Source organism: Pleurodeles waltl, chromosome 12 (assembly GCF_031143425.1).
Source record: "Pleurodeles waltl isolate 20211129_DDA chromosome 12, aPleWal1.hap1.20221129, whole genome shotgun sequence".
NCBI lineage: Eukaryota > Metazoa > Chordata > Amphibia > Caudata > Salamandridae > Pleurodeles > Pleurodeles waltl.
The window spans coordinates 671,544,791-671,571,642 of record NC_090451.1 but is presented as its reverse complement, the minus strand read 5'-3'; the positions used below and the strand labels follow the sequence as shown (position 1 = coordinate 671,571,642).

General features: G+C 40.0%; 1 protein-coding gene across 3 annotated transcripts in view; it reads right to left on the bottom strand.

The window, feature by feature from the left end:
• Window positions 1-6,752: 6,752 nt before the first annotated feature.
• LPL (lipoprotein lipase) overlaps window positions 6,753-26,852 on the bottom strand; it is a 57,785-nt gene continuing 37,685 nt past the window's right edge. For all 3 annotated transcript variants that reach the window (XM_069218572.1, XM_069218571.1, XM_069218570.1), the window contains exons 6-11: window positions 22,366-22,599; window positions 18,043-18,285; window positions 16,934-17,054; window positions 15,963-16,145; window positions 13,796-13,903; window positions 6,753-9,875 (exon numbers count right to left, since the gene is read on the bottom strand). In XM_069218572.1, the coding sequence (XP_069074673.1) occupies window position 9,875; window positions 13,796-13,903; window positions 15,963-16,145; window positions 16,934-17,054; window positions 18,043-18,285; window positions 22,366-22,599 (890 nt within the window). In that variant the 3' untranslated portion in view covers window positions 6,753-9,874. The remainder of the gene's footprint in view (window positions 9,876-13,795; window positions 13,904-15,962; window positions 16,146-16,933; window positions 17,055-18,042; window positions 18,286-22,365; window positions 22,600-26,852) is intronic.

Below are 26,852 nucleotides of genomic sequence, written 5' to 3'. Positions count from 1 at the left end.
CTTGAAGGGTTTATATACATAGGAATCTATGTCACATCGGACCGTGAGCGATTCTTTCAGGCCAATCTGTATTGGAGACGTACAAGCAGGATGTGGTTCATTGGCGACACCTCTCAATGTCCCTAATTGGCAGGACCAGGATGTTTAAAATGATCTATCTCCCAAAGTTCATATACGTTCTCCAAAATAATCCCTATGCCGTGCCACACAAGTTCTTTGGATAGGTAGACAAAGCCACAAGAACTCTGCTCTGGAATGGGGGAGCCCCTGTGTGGCTTTGAAAACACTGACCAGAAGACCTGGGATGGGGGCATGCCAATTCTGAGACTGTTATTACTGGGTGACTCGTTTAGTAGTGGTGAATGACTGGATGTCCTCAGATCAGGTAGAGCCCTCCCTAATGCCGGATACGAGAGTGATGGATCCCCTGGGAAACCTGCGCTACCTGTGCTGATGGTGCAGGCGCTCAGGATATGGCAGTGGGCCGAGAGGCTCACTGGGTGGATGGGACGGTTCATGTTGGTGACCCCTCTGTGAGAGACTGAGGCGCTGAAGGAGCTTAGGAGAATTGAGGGTCACAGGAAGTGAGACGTATTGGGCATCTTGACAATGGGTATATCTGGAGAGAGGGCAAGCTGGTCACATTTTAGGAACTACAAACCGAGTATGAGATGTCGGGTAGCCAGTATCTTAGGTACCTACAGATGCAGCACATCTTTAAGGGTTATAACCCCATACTAGAAGATCTGCCTGAGGAATCCCCACTGGAATATAGAGTGTCTTTTTCCTCTGTACACATGCATGCCATCTGCTCAGTGTAAAATATGTTATTGGCTCATAGTCTCCCCGACCTGACTTGTTGGGAACAAGACCTGTGAATCTTGGAGGACGATATCTGGGGTGAGGCCTGTTGATATCCTCGGGAAGATCCAACTGAACATCCTCCAAAGGGTGTACTTTACGAGGGAAAGTCTGTATGAAATGGAATGATGTGACTCAGACCTCTGTCTCCGGGGGTGCAGATGGATAGGGACACTGCCACACACTGTGGAAGGCCCGCTTATACAGTCATATTGGCAACAGGTAGAGTTGCGACTGTCTAAGGTGGTGGAGAGCTACATTAAGCTAAAACCCCACTTAGTGGCATTGGGTATTTGGGGGGAGCAGACCCTTGAGAAATATGCCCTGTTTTTTTGTAAAGTGGTCCTAGCGGTAGGGAGGAGAGACTTAGTCAGGAGATTGGGAAGCCCAGTCCTACCTACACCAAGGGAGTGGGAATCAAATCTCAATTCGAATTGAATCTCAATTTGTGCATGAGAGTGGAGGAATTGGTTTACAGATATAGGGACTACCCCGGAAGTTTAAACAACTCTGGTACCCACAACAGAATATTGAGGACTGAGGTTGAAAAGCAACAGCCTGTAGCTAGAGGTGTTTAGGCAAGTGCAGGATCCAGAGAGCCTGGAAGGGATAGCTGGATAGCCGCTGTGAGACATCCAAATTGCGTCCGCACTGGGAGCTGCATAGGGGAACCTCTACCCCAGTCAGGGATTCTGGTTGGAAGTGAGCTAATAGCAATTCTAAACATGATAACTTGAGTACTGCTGCCGTCTGTCAGGTTTTGAGGGACGAGAAAGGATAGTTGGGGAAGGTTGTTAATGAAATGTTTCGAAGTGGCATCAACTGACTATAGGCAGTTTGCTGCCTATCCAATGTTCCTACAATATTCTGTTTTGTATGTTGATAAATGCTAAACAAATCTGATTTAAAACTCTGTTAGTAAAAAGTATGTCTTTGCTTGATTAAATTACTGTTTATATGCTTCACAGGCAGAGCAGTCCAAATTTATTATGAATGATACTAGCACTCTGGGTAGTGGTCTTAGGCCCTCTGGAATGCCATGTATATACAATTTTGAAAAAAATCATCAAGAAATGTTGTTCTTTTGCAATGATGGCAATGAATATAATGTATGAATAAATGCTTTGCTATATTAAAGATATGTTTCTTTAAGGGGTTATACACCCTTTACACTCAGACAACTCTTACAAAACTTCTGTTCCAAGATGGCTCACACGTTTTGGACTCACTCCATAGATAACCAATCGCTGCAGGCTGACAGAACTGAACTGTTGCTACTATAGTCACACTCCACTTTAAACCCCCTCACAAAACAGAGAACATCCCTACTCCAATTACTGAAATTAAAATTACTACTACTTATGATACAACACTTCACTTCACTTCGTAAGCACCTGCACTACCTACAAAATGTCCAGTATGGAAAAACTTCCTAGACACTCCAGAAGCCAAGTACAAAAAGTACATTCCCTAGGAAGGCTCCAGACAAACAACCTCCATAGATCACTTGTCCCACTTTGCAGAGCAGGAGAGACAATAAAGAATTGTGACAAAATCCATATGTCGCAGAAACTACGAACATACCCTCCTGCACAGACTGCACCCCTTTTCTGCCAGCAACTAATACGGGCTTCATGCAAGGACAAAATGTTTCTGCCCTGGAGTCCCAGCTTCCCATAAGAGCCAGCTACCAACCTGAGACATTTACATTTCCAACAGTACTTCTTTGTGAAAACAGTATGCCTTTCCACACCTTATAACCTTAGCCTTCATGGGCATTCTTTGGTGCATAATACAAGTGTGCAGTGCCACACGAGTGCAGCAGAAACAACACTTCTAGTACAGTCAGTATAATGGGCATTTGTGTGCATGTACTAGTTCTACCTGTTTCATTCATGTCATGTTTGCCATAATTAACTTACACTTAGGCTTTAGAGCCCCTGGCTATTTTAGGTGAGGAGGGCGAAACACATATTTGTTTTTTCTGTGTCTCTCTGAAATTCTGAAGTCTACGGTCATGATGACAACGAGGATTATACAAGCAAAAAGAATAAAAAATAGTCTAAAAGAAAATTGTTTACGGGTATTTGACCATTAGAATTATTATGTCAAACTCAAGATTTCCAAACTGTACAAATGTATACCTTTACATTATTACAAAAAAGTATAGGATTATTAATTACACTTTTGGAATTTCCAAATTATAGACATTTTGATGTGTCCCTCAACATTACCTCCTTCAAACTTTAATCATCTGGTTCAAGACCTATTATGTCAGTTCAAAAACTTTATCACATTTTGAATTCTGAAACTAAATACTAAGCAGGTTTTGGGACAAGAGGGTTTATTTGAAGCATTTCAGCACAATTTGGCAACCCTATAATAATATTGTACACCGAATACTATAAAATTGTACAAACCAGCTTGCAAGACCTGTTCTCACAAGCGTAAGGAATCAAACATTGATCCTACCTTGTCTTTGTCAAGCATGTTGAGGTCCTTAGCTACACAGGCAAGTATTATAAGACAATTAATACTTGTTGATCAACTAAATCCAAGGACAATCACCCTTTAAACAGCACATTGTTAGGGGTATTTTATTATCAAAACCCATTTTCCAGTTATTCTTCTATGTGGTATGTGATCCTTGACTCCAATTCCGTTTTATGTACTATATTTTAACATTTGCTTTTTCTCCCTAACACAATTCTCAAAAACACTCTGGTGTTGACATGATGTGATCTGCGATGTACAAAGCATGAACTAAATAAATAAAAAGTATAACCATGATCATGATAATGCATATCTCTCTCTCTCTCCCTTTAAGCTCTATCGCAAATGTATTCACCATTTACAAACACACACAAACACACACACAGTAAATGTTTTCATATCATATCATGGTCTATCACTTGCTAGCTGTGTTAAGTGACATTCACAGTACATCTTTGTTTCCACTGATGGGTTTCTGTGTCTAATGGGAAACTGCAGCAGTATCTCGCTGTACCGCCTTTTGACACCTGCTCCTATACAGGACACTCTTCTTTTGGGGCCAGACGTCCTTTGGAAAAATAGAGGCCTCACTCTCCATAGTCCCCCTCAGGTTTTTTAGGGCAGAAAATATAATCGCCTCTATTAAGGCCCATCCACAACCAGAAATGGTCACTACGAACTATTGGTAGACTGGAGCTTTAATTTTCTTCCCTAGCTAATTCAACAACAGACTTACATTTGACTTTTCACTCATTTTCAGAGAGGGAGAATGCAAATTCCCCTCCTGTTTTTTTATTTCCAAACATTTTATCACATGTAGAAAAATATTTTGCTTGATTTTTACCTTTGATTGAGTTGTACAAGACATTATTGTTTAACAGAAATTAATTATACATAATAATATATTTTTTCTTTTTTGCTGCTATTGTACTTTGTCTTGAAGGATGTTCCATAATAGAAAAACGTTTGTTTACTGCTCTTTAAGACTTGCCCAAAATATCCTGATATGTGCCAAAAGAAATGAAGAGTATAAAGTGGAAAAGTCTACTGTATAACAAAAAGGATTTCTAGAGTGAAATATTTAAAAAAAGAATGTTTTTTTTAAGAACTCAACCTGCCATTTACAAAACACCAAAGAACCATTCAATGAGTTCTCTGAACATTGTCCGATTAAGGTGGGGAACCGATTAAACAGCCCACCTTGAGACTCCAGTGGGTGTTTCTGCACTACTGCTGTCCAGAGCCGAGAATGAAAGACTACAGCTAATCAGCATGGATTGTATTTTTCTCAAAGGCTAGCCGATGTACAGTCCTCGGTTTCAAATAACGTACAATTATCATTGTTACTTGATGTAATCAACTCATGGACTTTTGACCAGCATTTTGCTGTAGCTCAGCAGAACCACTTTTGTTGTCCTGGTTTGCCTGCAACTGCTATAAATAGATGCAACCAACTAGCTGCAGTGCTTCATTTAATGAAACAAATCACTGAAGGCAGGATACACCCTTGGTAGAGGCACTGGTTCTTGGGTAATCTCACCGAAGGTCTCTAATCATAGTTGGTATTGACATAGCTCAACTTCCAATGAGTGCTCTGCCACTCTCCGCAAAGACAAGATTGTTAGAAATTAAGGAAGAAAGCAAAGACCCGTTGCTTCTCAAGCAAGTGATGCAGGACCACAATTTTCAATAATTATACTCTATTGGCTCCAGGTGGAAAATATAATGATTCAGGACCATATCAACCGAATAACAGGAACCCTTTCAAAAGCCTCAGGCATGTTCATGTGCATAACACACGGCACTTTAATCCTGAGCACACTTACAAAAGAAGTGCATTCACTACTCATCATGTATGACACCAAATGCTAATAATGACCATTGAATAATACACACAATGTTGAGAAGTCAACAAAATCTATTTTTTAGGATTGACCTCTTGGATGACTTGCCCTCCTTTTTATATTTTAATAAAGTCAGTCTCGGATGGTTTGCTTTTGTATTTTGCACTAATTTAATCTCACAGTGAACTTTTCTCTTGCCATTTCTGTGCCTCCACTAAACCCAATCCTTGATGTCCTCTAACATGCTCCTCAGAGTAGTTTACAAGGTTGTATTGTCCCATAAATCTAACGTCCTTCTTTCACTTTCACACGTCTCTCATTAAATTTGATTACTGCATATATGCACTATTGACAAACAAACCTGTGATGGTCAAATATCTCTTCAAGTAAGTATGGACCGGGTGAAAATGCTACTCCCTTTAAGTATGCAAAACTCATCCGAAATAAAGCTTAGGGAACTGTCATGTTTTAACTTTGTCAATCATCCATGTTTCTGAATAATTTAATATGGGGCACCACAACTGTAGTTTCTTTCATAACTCAGGCTAGTCGTTTGACAATAAGGGAAAGAGCATTATTTGTGTTGGTTAGCTTATTATGACTTCTAGCAGCAGCCTGTAGGTTTTAAACCTCTAGCCACATAATATCAACAAGGAAAACTCATGACTGCAAACATCAATGATACTGTTTCATCTGTCCATCTTTAACAATGATTTCTGATGTCTCAGACAATTTAAACACTTTTATTATAACCACAGTTCTGTAGACGTACTGAAAGGTAGCAAAAATGTACAGATTTGCTGTGTGTGTGCCATTGACAGCTGTTACCACAAAAGATAAACACAATACTAATAAGAATGTTGTTATAAACGGGCTATTGCTGCTGATGGGTGCTGCTATGATTTCCAGATGTTTTTGCACTGGGTACACTAGATCTGCAGAAATGCAATTGGCTAAAAGAATCTGGATTTGTGCATTTTAATAGTCCTATACAGAGTACAATTTATTTTTGTGATAGTTTGGTGCATCTTCTGCAGGGATTTGCGTGCAAGCAGCATGTCAAATGCAAACAGGGCTCATGTAGTCTTTCACACTTCTGAAACCAATTAAAGTCGTTTTAAGTTTATTGGGTAGTTGCAGTTCTATTCAGATGTTGAACATATACACACTCCTAACAGTCACTGACTCTTTTAAAAGTTATAAAACTTATTATTAAATAATAAGAAGGTCAAATAGAGTAGGCACCCATTTTGGATCATAAGCAGATAGAATTATTTGTATTTCTAAAGTGCAGAGAAAAGATGAAATGGAAGGAGGAAAGCCATTTGGCTTATAAGCACATGGGCAACTGAGAAAAGACACACAGTTCCACTAATATTACAAAAGAAAGCAAAGTACCATAGCCCATGATGCCGAAGCGTACCAGGAGGCTGAGATGGTTTCACTCAATCATCAAAGGACTTAATTATGTAACTTGGTTGGACTATAGAAATCCCTACAAATTTCTGTGATACCTTACTCATAAAACCATTTCACAAACACAGAGAACAAGACTTATTTATTAGTTATGTGCTCTTTATTTTCAATGAGACACAATGGTAAATACTGTACTGCGTTAACTTCAAAAAGATTTTTTTGAAGTAGCTGAAAAATGCCATCTATATTTACAAAGAATATTAACATATATGAAAATGCAACGAAACATGAAAAAATACAGTTTCAATATATACAATCTACACTTTCCAAACATTCATGAACAATAAATAAAACTTTACGAAGAGTCATCTGTATTTGTAACAGTCTTCAAAATATTCAAGTTTCTTGATGTAAAGGCAAAAACAGTTGCAAATGTGATTGTTATCAATAACATTTGCTTTTTTATTTCAAATTCAATAGTTTTCTAAATCATGTTGTGCAACAACCTTTCCATTAATGAAACAACATATTATTTGCAACCACCTTCTATTTTCAAGTTATGTTTATAGTCTGCTAACCATAATCCCCAAGGCTAGCAATGTGATGCTGTGAGAGAGTGCCTGGTGTGTCATTTGGTCCATGCATGCTCTTTTTTTGTAGGCCACAATGCATAACAACCATCCCTTGGAAATATATCTAATACTTATTTGTATTCCCCTTATATCTGAAAATAATTATATGAAGTTTATTTAGGACGAAAACACATTATTCAAAGTGGTTGGTAAATCAAAAAAGGCTTCCCATAACTTTCTGCTCACTTGCGACTAGTAATGGAGAGTGTCTATGGGAGTGCTTATTAACAGAGCCCTGACCGTTAAGAGAGAATGTGCTAAGCGTGTGTTCGATTTGAGGGAAAAGACTGATTTAGAAAACACAGGAAGGACAGAAAGGTAAAACAGGCTTGTAACAATAAATTTCTTATTAAAGTGGTGATTCAAAATTCAAAACCCACCTTTAACAGGAACATCATCACTTTGGAATAAATGTTGTGTCATTTATAGGTTGTTCATACCCAAATATTTAGGGCACAGTAAGTTCTAATTCTTTAATTGCAGTCACTGCAATATCCCAGCAGAAATTAAATGGAACACACTTATTTTGTACAAAAACTGTTACATGTTACTTTATTTCATGCCAATGTTCTGGGTAGCAGAAATTAGACACTTTCCAGTTCCACATACAAGAATTTAACACATATATAATGCTGTCCTGTAGGACTTTAGGTGCTTTTTCAATTAACCAAAATGTTTTCTCAGTCGGTATAGAAATACTATAGTAACATATGTATGTTTACATATTCCAGCATTTCTATTGTAAAATGCGTCAACGGGCTTCAGCCTATGCATTTCTTTCCAGGTCTTATGAAATATGCTTTGCAGTATTGTAGCCAAAACATTTAGCAGTCCATCTCAGAGCCAGAAATATGACTAGCAATGAAATACTGAACTGCAGCAGTTGGAAGAGTGGCTATTCATAAAGAGTGTGTATGCATCTGGAGTGCATATAGCACACAGCAAATCATGAGTAAGTCCTCCTGGTGCTGTATTTTAATTTCACTCCTGGAAGTGTCTATATTTTTGGAGGAACTGCTATGGTTAATCATATGAGTAACATTGTTTCAGGAGGGAAGAATCTATACTAGGTTTCAAAATACCCATAGGAGGTGCTATACAAATACTGTGACCCTAAATGGTTATTACTTACATAGGCAAAGGCTATCCTAGAAATGTGGCAAGGAACCTGTCCTCCTGGGGCTATGTTGGATATTCTTGTCTTAAGCTCTTTAAGAAATATGTGCATCTATTTAATCCAGGAGGTTGATGTGAGTTGTGTTGCAGGGTACAGAGGGTAGCAATCTTGAAGGAGAGAATATTGACCACCTCTGTGGACTGTGTGCACACAAGGAATCACAGAATATTGAGTGCATGAAAGGGGAAAACTACATATCTGTTATAAATGTTAAGCATTATTTTATACACAAACTGCAAAACCGAACAAGCAAGGCCAATGAATAAACACCTTCAGAGAGTACAGGGAGCTGTGGATATTGAGCTGAAGGCCATAAGGAATATTATTTTTCTATATTTCAGCTTCCGTTTTTACCTCCACTTTTCTTTAGTAACCTTATTATTGATATTTTATAAGATTTTCTTGCAACAGTGACAATATGAGCAAAGAAAACAGTAGCATATTTTTCCAGTTTTGTTCTGTTTTGAAAGATAGAGACCATATCCAAATCCAGGGTCGTTTGTAAAGCAATGTTAGTGGTTATTGAGCACTGTACTATGGGTTGGGAGCATAAGGTCGAACTACAGAAAAGGAATTCCATTTGCTTGGCTGAAGAGCAAAATGTCACTTTTTCTAGAGTTGGAAAACTCTTTACAATCGCCAGATTATATCTGTATTCTGCTTCATGGGTAATCAGTACCTCAGGAATCAGAGCTGTTGTTTTATTTAGAAGGGTATGTCCAAAGTCATTAAAGCATCAAGGCTAAGTCTGATGCACCATTTCCTTACTTAAGCATGTAGCAATTAATATGTGGTGAAAGCATAGGATTACATTTTGTACTTCAAACAAAATCATGTTGGACCAAGATATGACAAGAATAAACCACCTGGGAGATGCAAATGTGTGCTCAAATCATGAGCGAATAAGAAATCAATGATGCACAAGTATTTCTGTCAATGAATAACATGCACTATGCAATAATGTTTTTTAAACTCTTACCCTTGTTCTAATGACAGGGCAATATATATCCAGTTAAGATTTTTTTTAAATGCATATGTTAATAACTGCTGGACACCACGACCTCTATCAAGTTTCTAAAGTTGATCTAGTATAGTCTTAAATGATTGACTGAAATAAATAGAATTAAATATGATGTTTAATACCCAAGATCATTCTACTGTAAAGTGGTACTTCAAAATGCGAACATCAATTATTCAGTCACCGAAAGCATACGAATAAGTTATGTGATTATGCACTTCTTGAACCCGCTGAGATGGGCAACTGTTTTGCCAACAAGCAATACTTGTATCAAGCTTTGTGTGTGCTTGGTCAGTAACATGTAACTCCTTCTTGGTTCTGAAAGTTGAATTTGTTTTTAAGATATTAAAGGTCTATTTCTTAAATGGCAACATGTCTTCTTCCATACACCTTCTCCACTGCTCCGATGCAGCTCTGTATTTGCAATTCAAAATCTACAACACAAAATGAAAAGCGTTTGTGAATTTCAGCAAAAGTGTGCATAAATAACACGAAGGGTAAGAAACACATCAGCAGACACAAGTGATATATTCTTCAAATCATAACACTTTCACTCCACTCCACCGACCACCCAGCTTCTACATGGACATCAGTATTCCACAGCTGCATTGTCTAGTAACTGTAAAAAGACTGCATGCAATACAGTTGTTTTGTTATGTTTATGTTATTACTACATGTGTATAGTGGAAAAGTAGATAATACAAGAAAACAGCAGTGTCAGCAGTTCAAGGCCAGTCAAAACATTGTCTTGAACTGAATACTTGAACCAAACATTACTGATGCAAATTTGTGAAGTATTAAGCATACTGAACTTTCTATAAAAATGTTTCAAAATGTTAGGGGCATTCATGTGACAAAGGAATTTCAGAAATAAAAGATATTCTAGAAGAAATTAAATTACATTAAATTGAGTGAAGAAAAACAGTGGCCTCATTAATTTCAATATTTGACAAGTGACAGGAACAATGCAACTTTCTAGTGGTGTTCCAAAGACCTTTGCAGTTTTCAAGAGTTAGTCCCAAGAAAGTGGTGATAAAAAACAATGTTTGAAGTTTCATTAAAATATATCTTTTAGTCACAAAAAATCCCCTTCAAAAGAATACTGGTACCAGTCATTAGCAAAAAAATATTGAAAAAGGCTTGACTCAAACAAATACCTCATTAGGTTCAAAAGCCTTATTCCATAAAATTAACTCAGTTCCTCCCTGTAGGATATTGTGCTGGTGAAACAATGCGGTATAGGCAATACGATGTGCAAAAATGGTCACAGAGATAATTTTCCTACATTAATCCACATTAAAATTTAGAAGAGGAGAAACAGGGTATAAAGACAGATCCAATACTATGCACCAACTGGGTGATTTTCGTGCCAGACTGTACTACACAACTTAGAATGAGGCCGTCTGTGTAAAATCACATTTCTAGCATATCATTAAAGAAAAATACAGATGAATAAAATGAACTTCCATCTAAACAGTATGTGTTTCTGTGGTGTATGCTGTATTATCTGCACTTTCCAAAAAAGTGATGCAATTAGCTAAATGCTGACAAAAAAAGTGATTCAATTAGCTGTATGCTGAACTTCTGATCTGTCCAGCATAGGCCATAGACGGCCTGATTTCTAGCATATCCACATAAGATAAAGTTTAACAAAAAGAACTAAAATAAAACTTCTCGTTTCTAGTACATGGACTGTTATTAGGATGTCCAGAATGGAGTAAGAGGGCCTCGGGAGCCAACAAGGCAACAAAGTGGATACTTTGAGCCTTTTTATGAGTTAAGCACCAACAACATGAGCACCACTCAAAATTTAGTTACTAAGAAAGGTATAAAGACAGGGAAAGTGGATATCTTTGTATCAATGGCTTATAAATTGTACAATGACACAATGAAGATGATGGGTTTCATTTATGGAAGTGGTGTAAATGGAAAAATGAGAGAACTTTGTGGGACCGACAAAGGAAATCAGTCGTGATAGATAAGATCACCAAGGATACCAAGAATTGATTGTGGTGAGCAGAAAAGGAAATGAACAGTTGCGTTGTTTTACCCTCTGTGCTTTGGGAGATAACATGCACATATTGCACAGCTTATGTCTACTTGAAGTAGCCCTAAGTTAAGAAGTACATTGAATGTTGGAAATGGAATCTGCAATGTTTGTGAGTACCAAGATTATTACACCTTTGTTGGTGTGCCTCCCACTGGCAATGCATCTCCCATAGCACGTACACGGGAGCACCTATTTTGCCTTACCCATACCAATAACTACAAAAACCTCTGAGCAATTAGTGGTGTTTTGTGTACATTGGTGCTATTTGCTCGCACAAAAATCTACAGTTCTTATTTTACGAGCCTGGGTATATCATTTGTAGGTCCTGATGATCATAAACGTACACAAATATTTCAAGAATCAGTCCCTTGTGAGATTACTATGGAGACTTGAAGCAATAAGAAGCAATTACAACTAGAAATTCTGGAAAATGACTTCTAAAAGTGGAAATAATTCTGCAATATTTTTAAAAATAACTAAAATGCAGATCTGTGGCTTTATTCTGTTTTTTGTATCCTTGTTAGTATTTGAGTTTAGGAGTATGAGGCCTTCTCCTCTTTGTTATTGAATACAATTTCATCCAGCAAGCTCAACCATGTGCTGATGGCTTTGTAATTGACATATGCATTGAAGGAGCACAATAAAATGTGCTGTTTGGGGACAGTTCAAGGAAGCAGCTGTAATTGCCTCATTTATTAAGAAATTATGTTCTAAACTGAACATTATTGTTGAGATGGGGAGTTCCTGTCCCATCTTACAGGGCAAACTCTGCCTGGAAATAGTCACAAACTTCATTGCAGTGATATAATAAAGCACATTCACTAGGGAAGTTTGGAGTGAGTATAGTAGTGCTCTTGTACTCTTTTACGCACTTGAAAATACATTTGTGAATTGGCCCCAAAACATCTAAAATGGAAATAAAAAGTGAACATTCATGGAATCCTCTTAAATGCTACAGTGATCAGAGTTTTATAATAATGTTAGATTAAATTTAGCTGTACTCATTCCTTTAAGTCTTAGCCCTTACAATGCATTAAGAGATGCTGTAGTCCACTGTGCATCCACTCCTGGTTACTTGGGTGTGCTGTAAGTGAAACAGTCAGTGCACAGGGCAATGGGAATAAGTTACAGTACAACCAATGATGGCAGACCCAGGACAATATTCATTTTCATGTTCCCCGTGTCTCAAGGTCCATTTGAAACAAGTCAGAAGATTTTGCTTTCAGACACTCTGGTTGACTTTTACCCTTGGGGTATTTTCAATGCATTTCTTAGTCTACAACCCTGAATTCCTAAGGCTCTGACCCCTTGTTCAATAAGGTTTTACGCTATTCAGTACAAAATTGTGTATGGTGTACAGGTGTTTAATGGTGTGCTAGGCTTTGTTGATATCTGGGAGTCTCGCCACAATAGGCTGGTGGATAATGAAGAGTTCTAAAAAGTTGGTCTTGGTATTTACTGGGAGCCAAAGTAGCACTTTAGAGATCAACTTAATGTGGTTGCACATCCTCAGAATTGGTCATAGCCTATCAACCTGATTTTTGAGGCTTTTGAGATTGGCAATAAGATTTTAAATTCCAACTGTACACAGCTCCTACACAGACTTCAGACCATACAGAATGCTGCAGCCAGACTCATCCACGGCCTTCCCGATGAACCCACATCACACCAGACCTCAGGCAACTCTTCTGGCTCCCGTACAAAAGAGATGCCAATTCAAGCTGCTGACCCATGCACACAAGGTTCTACACCTACAGGGAGCCACATACATTATCCACTGCCTGAACTTCAACCACCCGTTGAGAAGACTGCGCTCTGCTTCCCTTTCACTTGCCCATAATTCACGCATCTACCAAAGCAGAAGTGGAGGACGCTCCTTCTCTCACATCACAGCAAAAACCTGGAGCATCCTCCTCTCGCACCTCCAGACCATCATCTCACTTTCCAAATTCCGAATGGCCCTCAAGAACTGGCTGTTCGAATAAGGATGCGGGACCTGCAAGCCCTGGATACCCTATCGGGTGATCAGCTGCGCTTTATAAATCCTGATTGATTGATTGATTGAGTGTTGCAGGTAGTTCAAGGCTCCTGTCAATTTTCTCATGAGATTTCTCTTTCATACTGCATACTTTCTTTTAATGGCTAATATTAAAGGTCTAAATTGTTTGGACAATTCTAGCAAAGTAATTTAGGGGATGCTTGTTGGCAGCCAGGCCTTTCTGTGTTTTTTTAACTGCAAAACTAAATGATGTTAAATATCTTACATTGATGTTTATGGAGGAGCTCATAATGTAGAGTTCTTACCAGTCATTGTGTTTGTTGGATGCATGATCTTGACATTTCACAAATACCACAGGCCCTTTGCCTCTTTGCAGATGGGCGAAAGTGCCATCCTTCGAGCAGAACACCAACCTGTGAATAAACAAACAGAGCCAAAGAGGTAAGGCCCCAATTCGTGCTTTTTGCTCAAATCTATCTTTTTAATTGAAAATCAGGGATTCAGGGATCAAATCATCACCAGATATTCAGAATTACAACTAAGTAAATAAATGACATTGGGAAATGTACCAAGGATCAAGCCATAATGGACTCTAGGACTGAAAGTAATGAAAACAAGATACTTCACTCAATGATAACATGAACATCCCATACTGATCTTCAAAAAAGTTACAACGCCTTTCATGTCATACCGATAAGCAGACACTAAACAGCCTACGCAGATGTTACAATGGACCAGTTAGAGCATGCAAAAACATTTCAGTTTTGTGGGTCCCTTCAGGCATAATTGTATATTTATTTCCATAAGTGTTTTTGTTACCAGGGGAAGGTAAAATGCATTTTTACTGTTTGGATTGACGATCAAGGGTGAGTATATAAAACACTTTTCAGCAGAGAAAGACTATTCTTCTCCGTTTGAAAATGGGTGCATGGAATAGTGGGGAGGCAGGCCTGGGTATACAAAAGTAAGACAGGAAAAAGTTGTTAAGCTGCAAATGGCATTTTAGGAGGGTGTTCATAGAAAGGACACATGCCTGCTTTCGTAAAATGTATGGTATGCCCAAGATTATGTTGTGTAGGGTGCCCATGGGTGAGAAACAGAAGAATTACAAAGATAAGCATAGACAAATGGAGCTGTAACTCTGAGAACCACTGAAATACTATGGATGATGGAGAAGAAAATGAATATTATGGGTTAAAAAAAGAGAATGAAAGTCAAAATTAAAGATGAATACTGTGCAGAAATAGAGCACAAGGCAAAGTGTGAAACTACTTAATTTGATTTAAGGAAGAAGTGACACCAAAGGAAAAGGTCATAATTCATCTTGAGTTGGGAACCTTGGATAGCATCCTAGCGACAGACCACCATCTTCAAAGAGGAATGTATAAGGCCCTTTTGTGAAAATGATAGAGTTCATTTGGCACATGCAGAAGAAGCCCAGGTATGACATTCTGTACCCAGATCTGAATTCTGCAGCCCTTCATTTTATGCCTGATGCATCTCGTGAAACACTCCTCTAGGTGACAGTGAAGTGACCAGAGGAGTCCAGGTGGCGAAGACGAACAACCACACACAATATCCTATTACTGCAGTGTTTTTATTTTGTAGCATGAATGCTAAAATTTCAACATGCTTTATGATCAATATTGCAGATACATGCTTTAATGTGTTCAACATGATATGCTGTGACAAACAAATTACAGGACATAAAGAAGCCCTAACAACCTGCAGACCTATACCCAAATCACTCTCCATCAAGTAGGCTGTTGTGACCCTTTACTTACTTATGTATGGTCCTTTTTGTGCAACTTGTGGGACATTATTTAGTGATTCTAGAGCACTTCTCAATTGGTGGATGCATGATACATAAACGTAATATAACCCTTATATGTGATTCAACCATCCACATCTCAGGTCTACCATTCATACGGGCTATGTAACCTCCCTGCATCCATCCCATTATTTATCAGCCATCTACAATTAGAAAATTGTAATTATCTTCATCATACTTTCGCCATGTATCTAGACACTTCTAGCTTTAGTTGTCGACCTGTAGCCTCCACCAGCATCCAACTTTTTATCCATTTATCTTTATCCATTTATTTGAATTGATCTTCATTTATCCATTAATCTTTATCCGTTAACCTTGCTCCATCAACTTTAATCCTTCAACTATTATCCATCTATTGTTTTCCACAGGATTTATCCATCTACACAAAACATTGTGTAAATATTTCCTTAGTCACCGACAAAACTAACACACAAAATTACATCAAATTCTTTTACATTTATTAACACTGCTGGGAGTGCTCATTTGACTGGCGTATTTTATGATGCCTATAGCCACATTTGCTAAGATAGTAATAATTATTTGATGCTACTACTGCAGGTAACTTCACTCGCTATAGAATCATGGGTTGGTTGTTGACATCACAGGTAAATAACAGTGAAGGAGCAGAGAAAAACAATTACTTTTTTTGTGTTTCTCCTGATTTTACTCGGACTTTCTGGATATCCAGCATGTAGGTGGTCCACCAGTCTGACCAATCAAAGATTGAATCTTTCTCCCACTGCATCTTCAGCATTAGTAGATCTCCAATATCCACCTCGGTGTACAGCAAGAAGGAATAGGTCTTGTTTGTGGAGACCTCTGGCCTGAAAAATAAAACAGATTTATCATAGACTTTAATATTGCCAAAGTGTTACGTCCTAGTAATAGATGACATTCTCAATGTGTAGGAAAAAAAATGCTACATAAAATCCAAGGGTTTCCTTTTTTACCCACTAGAACAGCCTTTCACCACTTTTTGCTTGTCTGTCATATTAGAAGTACAACTATCTGGAGATCAGCCTACCTAAGAGCAGGAGTCTTTGCATACCTACTAGCACAGTTCCACCCAGCGCAGAATCACAACCCTGAAAATATTTTTTGCCTAATTGGCCATCAACAGTGGCTCTTCAGTCCATAGGAATTATTTGCAAGTGGGTTCTAGAAGTTAAGGGGAAACTGTTACTTTAGGGGAAAGATGGATTTATTTAACAAAATGTATTGTCCGTCAAAGGCAGAGCTATGCTAGAGGATGCTGGAATGATGATATGGCTGCATTAACATATTGGCTTCAGTGGTTACGAAGAGTGAGTTATTGGGTCCTATTGGGTCATGCAATCAGCCTTCTCCTATACTAAAACATATAAGTGTTTAATTACTCCGAAACATACTTTGTTCTAGGCTTTGTAGAACTCATCTGTTCCAATTCCTCTGTTCTAATTCCGGTTAAAAGAGGATTGACCCAGGGCTATAAAAACCCAAAAGCTAATGCTAGCATATAGACAATGTGACAAATATATCTTCCATAAAAGTAGTAAAAGAGTAAACTCATCATTAGAAACAAGGATGAAACATGCAATCATAAGGATCTGAAAAAATCATTGAGTCGACTCACAATACAATGGCCATGTTGAGATGCTCGTCGTAGGTGCCATAGAGAGAGACCTTGAATGGCTGATCTGTCTTTGTGAAGTTCTTTTTCCCGAAGAAATGCACTTTCACTTGATAATGAAAAACTGGAAGGAGGAGGCAAACACATTGTATCACTATAAGTGCCTGAATATGTTGTATCAGAAAACAGTGAACTTATTTCTGTTTCTTTTGCAAGTGGGTGGAAGAGATGGAGGGTCCAATGTTAGTCCATGAAGCCAGATTTTGACGTTGTTGGTATAAGACAAATTTCTATATAATAAATGTCAAAAGTGAGTCCTTCACATTTTTAAGGTGAACCTGAAAATCAGGCGCAGAATGGGATGGGATTTTATAGTTTCACATACCCACTGTACTGTGAGATGCTGTAGTTTAAGCTAACATATTTCAACAATTCCATATGAATCTGGGAAGAGAATCATAGGTGTTGGGGTTAGAGATATAGCTGAAGGTAAACGTTAATAACAGTGAATGTGTGTGTGTGTGTGTGTGTACAGACACACACACACACACACATATATATATATATATATATATATATATATATATATATATATATATATATATATGCCCCATAACTATCTTTGTCTCTAGTTAAAAATGCAACAAAATATTTATTTGAAGAATTGTGATGGAGGGATATCTTCATTTTGTTATCTAAGAATTTATCTTCAGTACTACAAACCAATAATGATGAGTCTACTTAGAACAAGGTGATTCTATCTTTATCTTAGCCTACTAAATACAGATGGACACCGCAGAATCATTAGTGTTATACAAAAAAATTAATTACAATTTAAAATGTACCAACTACAACCCCATTTCTTTTTCACAGAAAATTAGAACTCGGCTTACAAATGGTCACATACATGGATACAGTGATCTTGCTTTAGGTAAGGCAATTTAACTGCTGTATCATTAATGTAATTGAAGACTTGTTGCAACTGGACTACATATGACAATAATTTGACACTGTGCAATCAGCCTCAGACAGCTCATTAGAGCCTGTTGGTTCTCAATAGTGAAGAAGGAAAAAATTGCAACCACCACAGTCAGACTGCATTGGAGGCATACCTTTGTATGGCATCTGAGATCTGGTTTTCAAATACATTTTGCTGCTTCGCTTGCCCCGAACCTTGTTGACCTTATAACCCAGGGTATTGCATCGGTTCTTCCGACAGCTGAGACAAAGCCCCTTCTCGAACGCTTCCTTCGAGTTGCAACGATAAGCCATGCTTTGTTTCTCGTCATGAAGCAGAGAGTCAATGAAGAGGTGAATGGAACGTTCATGAGAACACTTGACTAACTGGTCAATATCTAAGAAAAAGGAAACAGGAAATAAGTGAAATTGACAAACAGTTATATTATTCAATGTCATTCCTGTTATGAGTTCAAATTACAGACATTTAGGGCCTCATTACGATTTAGGAGGACGGTTTGAGCCGTCCAGTGAAATTCTGACGGGGAGATTCCTGCCAATGTGGCTACCTCCCCGCCGGGCCCATTACGAGTTTCCTACTAGGTCAGTGGGCGGAATCCTAGCAGGAAACACCCTACAGCATTGTCTCCGGCTTGCAATCGAGCATAGCAGATAGTGAACATTGCAATACTGCTGGCCAGGGGGGTCCATGACAAGTGCAGGGGCAGTGCAGGGCCCCCCTGGGGCCTTCTGCACCCATTCTCCACCAGTATTTTCATGGTGGTGCTATCGCCATGAAATCACTGGCGGAGAACGAAGTCGTAATGCCAGGTGAATGGGAGTTCAGGGGCCCCCCCGGGGCCCCCTGCACCTGTTCTCTGGCAGCCTTTTCATGGCGGTTCTACCGCCATGAAATTCCTGGTAGAGAACGAAGTTGTTATCCCAAGGGCAGCGCTGCCCTGGAGGATTAGGACCGCCACAACCACCAGACCGTTAAGATGACTAATCCTGGTGGTGCTCGTGGTCCAACCGCGGGAAGACCGCTGCGGTCGTAATATGGTGCTCGGACCGCCGCATTGGCGGCGATCCGACCTCCATCGGTGAACCTGGAAGTCATGAGACCGCCAGATTTGTAGTGACCCCTTTTGTGTCTCCCCCCTACTTGTAATGGTAATAAACTTAAATGTAAGGTTTATTGCTATATTACAACCATTAAAATATAAGTCCTTTACTTGTATCATAAAGCAGTAAATGACCAAAGATGCACATAAGTCAAATGATATAAAACTTCCAACTACTGTTATACACTTGATATTAATACATTTGAATACATTTTTAAAATCACAAAGTAGCCAACCCGAATTAAGATACTTAAAGTAGAAAAAGGTCAACTGGGGTCATGGTTGCATATTTATCTAACAACTATCAAACAGAGGTAACCCTCTCTCTAGATTCTTAATGTCGCCAACTTCTAACCAGCAAGGACATAAAAATAGGTTTAATCAGGACTCTCATCCACTAGGAACACTCTGTGATATGCTTCGTCGTTGAACCTCCCAAGATACACCGAGTATATGAGATGGCTCTACTTTGACCCTCAACAGAGCACTTCTTGAGAGGGGGAAACTAAGAATTAAAATTGGCTGAGTGATGCCCCAATACTATTTCATGCATGTGTCCTTTGGCAAGGTTAAAGGAAGGTACAGTGCTTTGGCTGGTCACTTATTCTAGCACCTAAGGTCTGTCTGATAAGTGTAAGGTATTAGATGTGGAGCCTGCCTTACAGTATATTTCCTTCTCTCTATTTGTTTGATTTTGTGCATAATTATCTAGCAAAACCAAGCAGAAAATAAAAATCATATACTAGCTTTTATATACATATTCAATATCCAGTCTTCTGGGCTATTAAAAGATTATTGAAATTTACGAGGAGGATTGTAAGGTCGTAGAGACTCGTCATAGTGAGATACACCCTCAGTTGTCACAACATTTAAGTCACACACCCTCTTGTATAAGGCTGATTGATCGATCACTTTGACTGGAGATATTATCATTCTTAAATATTCATAGTGAGATAAGCAAACACTAATTTTGTCAGTCATCCAAGAGGTACATTTGGTTACAGTCTTGCCCAATATCTCTGGAGCCATAATTGATTTTGTGCTCAATTTACAGGTAAATGTATTGCATTGTAATCCTATTTATTCCAGCAACATTGCTAAACTATTTTTGTGGTAATCAGTCTTTCGCTTTCCTCTCGAAATGACACTAGAATATCTTAGCTGCCAACCTATCAGGACACCTGACTTAGGCCCTCATTATGACTTTGGCGGTCTTCTAAGAAGACTGCCGAAGTCCCGCCAGTCCGAAGACCGCCATATTATGACTGCTGGCGTCTCTCCGCCATACATTGGCCGGAGAGCCATACATACATTGGCCGGAGAGCCGCCAGCAGCCATACTGGCGGGCGGCGGTGCAGTGGAGATTGCTCCTCCAGCACAGCCACATCACCACAACACCGCCCACCGAATTACGATATAGTATTCGCCGTGGCGGTGTTGTGGTGACGGGGTGCTGCCGGCAGAGCAGGCCCCAGGGAACCTGTTCCCTCCCGGACGACCACCAAGATAGGTAAGGTGATCATCCGACAGGGGAGGGGGTGGGCGAGTGTTGTGTGGCATGTGCGTGAATGGGGGTGTGACTGTGTGTATGGAGGGAGTGAGTGAGTGTGTGTATGAATGCGGGGCTTGTGGTGTTGTGTATGTGCATGTATGTACGCGTGTATGTGAGTGGTGTGTGCATGGGGGTATGTATGGGGGGCTCATGGTGTTCGGGGGAGGGGAGGGCCCTATCGGCTTTGGAGGGAAGTAGGGGGGCCGTGGCTTTTGGGGGAGGTCTCTGGGGAAGGGGAGGGAGGCGGGGGGGACCCCTATCAGTGCCGGGGAAGGAATTCCCTGGCACTGATAGTGCCTACCGCTATGGTTTTCGTGGCGGTGCAGAAGCCATGAAAATCATAGCGGTTTGCGGGTCATTATCCCTGAGGCGCGCTAGTGACGGCCACCAGGCTGGAGACTGATGTCTACAGCCTGGCGGTCGTTACCACCGTGGCGGACGGTGTGGTACATTGGCGGTTTGGCTTGAGCCAAACTGCCAATGTCATAATTGGGCGGTAGGTACCGCCAGCCTCTTGGCTACCGCCAATTTAACACCGTCCGCCGGGGATGTAATGACCCCCTTAATCTTTTGTAATACCACTCTCACGTTATTGATAAAAGGATTCAGTTGAATGGGTGGATAAAACAAACCACTGCTTGACGTCCACATCATGGGGAACAGCTTGGTTGTGCCAGTGGCTGGTCTATATTACACTGCCTGAATTACAACTGTGTTGAGAAGTGTACTTCCAGTCAGATCACTCATCTCAGTAGAGAGCCCCTGCCCCCCAAAGTTTCATCCAATCTACAGAATCAAATGCTATTTTCAGATTCAAAAAAGCTAAACATAGAGACACTTCTTCTGGGCAACAGACTTCGGTAAGAGAAATGCAAAATAGAAAGAGCTCTTTGCAGTTTATTCTGGCATGTACGCCAGATTAAGGGGCATATACATGTTTTTATCCTTCCAATGACTCTATTGAGAAGCAACCTCTCAAAAACATTAGTCCAGAAGGATAAAGATAAATGTGTGTCACTAATTGGGAGGTTTAAGTTTTTTTAAATTTCTGACTTTGTTCTGAAATAACTGGTTCGCTCATAACAAGGAAAAAGAAACCAGCAAAAACCCTAAATATCTTAAAACCCTAAATAAAGTTGAGTTTACGCTAAAGTCTCTGAGATGTGTAAGACTGAGCTTCAAAATTACACAGTCATTTGTGAAATTCAACCCTCCTATAAATATTGTCTTGTAATTGGAAATCCAGATATGGTGTTGAAATGGGAGGAGGTTACCCTCTACTTTTGGAACCTGAGCAAAATATTATTGAGTAAAACAATAATCCAGATAGCCTGATAGGACTATTATAAAGAAAGTAATTAGTTTAAAATATGCACTTAATTTTAAACTGTGAGCAATTTTTTATGAAATAGTTTCTTTTTTGCTAGTGTTTCATGTACATGAAAAATTATTTATTTTCTTAAAGCCCCATTTATAAAAATCCAACAATAACAATAGAGTGAATACCACTGCACGTCACACGTCTAAATATTAATGGAGCCCTGTTGGTGGTGCAGCTGTTGCTCCAAACTTTTTTCTGTAATTACCAATCAGAGTACATAAATGTCTCTCAACCGCCTGCTTGGTGGAAAGTCAAACTCTTCAAGCACTACAAAATGAATTGATTTGTGAAATATTCCTATGCCTGAATTAATTGTCAGCAATCACTGCCATAAAATTACTTCCATCAGTTGAGTATGCACACAGTAGCAGTAGAAAATGGTAGCCAAACTTTCTTAAAAACAAGTTCAGTTTGCAAGAAATACCTCCAAATCCATTTCCTGCTATTATCCGTAGAGCTTCTCCAAGGTTGCACCCTGGCTGGAAGCTTCCTCCATTGGGGTAGATGTCTACATGCCCGACAGGTTTTTGAATACCAATACTGCGGTCTGGAGATCCCCTTGTGTATGTATGCAAAACATCAACAAAATCTGCATCATCAGGAGAAAGGCGAATTATGTCTTCGGCATATTCAAAGTTTGGCCCTGCGGGATCCAGACCTGTAGAAAAGAAAGATTGTACAATTTTTCATTAAAATAGCAGTTAACATTACCTAACACATTTTCGAGTCATGTAGGCAGACAGCTGGAACCAACACGGTAACTTGCAAATACCTAGTTATGGATCTTGTACATATAACATAGACTATTCTAGTGTTTGTCAGATGAGGGAATTTTGATGTAAAATCGTGGTCCTCCTCATCTCCAAACCCCCCCCCATTCCCCCCCCACATTGTTTAGAGTTGGGTACACCTGCACCGTCGGAGCCAGCTGGCTCCGCCTTCAGAAATGATGATTAGACTCTGACGCACAGTTTTCCAGCCTTGAAATACCACACCGCAGAAGGAAACATAATTAATTACGCCACAAGCTGGGAGGAAGCTTGCTATGCATCATGGACATAATTTTGTTGTATTTCAGAAGCAAACACCTGCATTGGCATCTATTTCTGAAATAACAAGTAAAAAATGCCTTTATGTTGATTTTACAGTTTGTCGAACATGCACCTTCTGCATCAGTAGCAGCTTCTTCGCCAAATTTACCCCCGCCATGGCCCTCAGTATGAGTGGCTTGGAAAATGGGCCAGTATTTCCCAATCCCTGAATTTACTGATACCATCTGGCCCATTATGGGTGTAACTCTGAGGGTTCATTACTAAAGGAGAGATTACTGGGAAACTGGTATTTTTTAGCCCGATTCTGCAGTAATTTCTCTTATTAATTTTTTTGTCTGACCTTTCAAACAGAGATTTCAGCTGATTTAACTAACCGAAACCTTTAAAGAGCAGGGGTGGCTCCTCCGCAATGGTGGAGGAGCATTGCCCCACTGGCTAAGCGCGAGTAGTAGAAAAATAAAATGATATTTCATTATCGTTTTATTTTTCTGCTGCTGGCTCAGGCAGCAGGTGAAGGGAGGGGTGGGGTGTGCCATGGGAGGGGGAGAGGAGGAGTAAAGTGTACTAAGTGCGCATGTGAGTTTGGTTGGCCATCTTAGGCCAGCCAAACATACAAGTGCACTTAGGTTTCTCCAAACTGGCTGTGTTGCACAGCCAGGCTGGAGAAACTGCACAAACCCCAGAGCACTGTCTGAGCGGCAGACCAAGCCGCTCAGCCCAATCCGGATGCTGCTCTCGTGCTAGGTATAGCAGGAGAGCCGTGCCAGGATTGCAGGGGGGGAGCCTGTGCTGGTGCCACAGTGAATGCTGGGACACCAGAAGAGCAGAGGAGTGAGGCAATAGGAGGCAGCGTGAACTGTGTTTTTTTTTTTATTCCTTGTTTCCACAGCTCCCTGCTCTTGACATTTGCGGCGCTCGCTGCTGGTAAAAAGATGAGCTGTTTTCCCATGATCTCCCCCAAATCCAATGGGGCTGATAACTGATGTGTCCATCCCATCAGAATTAAGATGCCACTTGTAAGCAGGGACCAAGTGGTGGCCCCCAGCAAAATGCGTGGTTATTTTAAAATGATTACCTTTTATGCTTAAAATAAATGACTTGATATAACACTTTCCAAGTTCAGTTTATGTGACGAACCAAGACTGAAACCCCAGGCCTGGGGCAGCAACATCACGTGCACCACTCGACGCCCATCCCTCTCTGGACCAATCAGAGGATAGTGCGGAGTCTTTATTAAAACCACCTGCGCGCGAGAAGTCACGCAACATGAAGCGTTGGCGTGATGTTGTTCTACGTCTGCCCTTTAATAAAGAAGAATGCACTATAATAACCCCTGCAGCCCAGCTGGAGTCAGGCAGTGGGACAAACGCTGGCAGAAGAGCAAAAGAGGCCAAATTACTGCTTAGAAACGGCGTAATCACCGCCCCTGCTTCTAAAGATGTAAAATAAATAACACAGAAGAAAGGGGGGCCAGACACTGGCTTACGCTATAAACACACAAACCAATCAAATACCAAGTTTGGCAAGGAAACTTGAGCAGGGTTCGGTGAGATGGAGTAACTTCAAAGGCGGGAACCAGGCTAAGAGTTTTCAACATATGTCCGCCTTGAAAAATGCCAGGTTTGACGTGCAGGTCAAGCTTGAATTAATCATCAAAGCTTGCAAGAGTTGAATCTGAAAATGTGTGATGTTTTAAAGAGGCATGCATGGGTGAAAGGAGGGTCGGATCAGAGCTATTTTACCCATGTGAAACGGTTTCCTGCTAAACCGAGTTATAGGATATTTAAGATATGCTGGAGCTGAACTTCAGCCAAAATCGGAAGAAGATGTTGGACACAGCATGCTCGAGATATCTCCGTAATAAAACAAGCACTGAAAAAGCAATAGTCTTGGCAAACTGGGTTCGATAGTTGTAATAATATTCATAGGATAAATTATTTTAACAGAAATGTAAGGGTGCTTTCTAGCAGCCTGGTGCACTTAGATTAGGTAGGTATAGAAACCCACTTTCGTTTCAATTACATCAGATGTAAATATGATAATATTGATGCTTGTTTAAAAAAATGTCATGGGTGAGAATGAAAACAAGCATTTGCAATGGAACGGGTCTCGCATTCCCTAGAGTTAGAGCAATTGGGGTTGTAAATTCCTAACTGGACTTCTCTTGCCACATAAATTGAAATTGAAGTGTAAAACAGTTGGCAGAAGCAAGATGATTCAAAGCACCACCGCGTCAATGATTTTGAGAGTTATTAGCTCCCTGCCTGAATATCTTGAAAGGATCCCGGCTGGGATGTAAGGCAAACTGAAACCGCAGGAGGGGCCATCACACGCTGTAACAGGAGGAAGCGGGACCTAGTGTGATGGCCAACAGAAATGTTCAGGAATGTTCACTTAGTTAATACGCCAGGGGAAGGAACTCAGTACACAAAGGAGGGATATTTCACAAAATGCACCAATAAAAATTAAGCATTTAAGACAAGCACAACAACCAATGAATAGCAAGAGTGGGCGTGGTTAAAAGTCCACAGAGAGATTACAACAGCCTCTAGAGTGCTTATGCGCTCTACCCTAAAAAGGAATTGCTAAAGCAAACTACTGGACCACTCCTCAAGCCATTGAAGTGCATTATTTTTAGGCTGATGAGCGCCCTTACAGTACAAGAGAGTCAATGGCTGAAGTAAGCTACCCTGTTTCCCACTGCTGCTCATATGGTGGCTGAAACAAAATGTGAATGACAACTGAACAGAACAGGCGATAAAGTTGGCTAACAAAAGCCTTGGTCCCGTCTAAAGCCTATTTCTTCCTCCACACTACACTTCCTGACCTTGCATCTTCCTCTTGCAGGTTCTTTTTCATCACAGTTTTCTCCCTTTCTTACTGCCAAACTATCTTTCTCAATGTAGTTGTGGTGCCTACAAATGTGTGCAGATGCCCACTACCTGCAACCACTACCACAAATTAAACACAGTACACTTCACTTAAAACCAGATGACCCACCAAACTGAAGACCCAACTCGCAGGAAAGGATCAGGTTAAAGATGTGCAGATCGAAACCAGACCAATGACCAGCTGTCCTTTGGTCCATCGAAAGATGTTCGGAGTAGATGTTTATATATTTTCTAAGGTGCAGTTCTATGGCTCCTGGCCCCAAGAGATTCAGGACTTTAATCAGAAGCTTACTTAAAAAGATGTTCTGGGAGGAATCCTTCTCCTACCACGATTCGTCAAAAGGTCTTGTGTCATGGTTCTACAGATCTTCAGGAAGAGACACTTCCTAGTTCAATGCAGTGAAGCACTTTGTAATCTCCGCAGAGGGCAAGTCAGTTCTCCTTCTGTTGGTCAATGGTAGAGACTATGGAAATTTGGATGACTTATATTTCTTCTTTTGATTTCTAAAAGGCCTATCCTAACCAGTGAAAATTGGTGAGCCCAATAATTCCATGCCACAACCTGGTAATTTCACTGTGGAAAGTATGTTCCAAGCGTGGAGAAAACAGAGAGGATGAGGAGGTAGAAATGAAAGGATGTGCTGCCATCACCTGATCTAGAGTTTTAAAAGCTTATAGGCAGTGCCTCTGGAATCATGCATCAGCAGAGGGTCAAATTATGCGGCAGTGTTGAGTAAATTATGCAGCAAGAAAAGGCAAATTATGCTGCATAATGCAGCACATTTTGTAAAAGCATTACTTCATTATTTAATCATATTTAACTTGGTAACACTGTCAAGCGTTTGGCTGCCCCTCATTAACACCCAAATATAGAAAAAAGCATCTGAAAGTTGACCAGTGCAACTTTGCTAAAAGGCCTTCCATTGCGCTGCAAAACGTGTCACTGCATTTTTAGTAATTTTTGAATC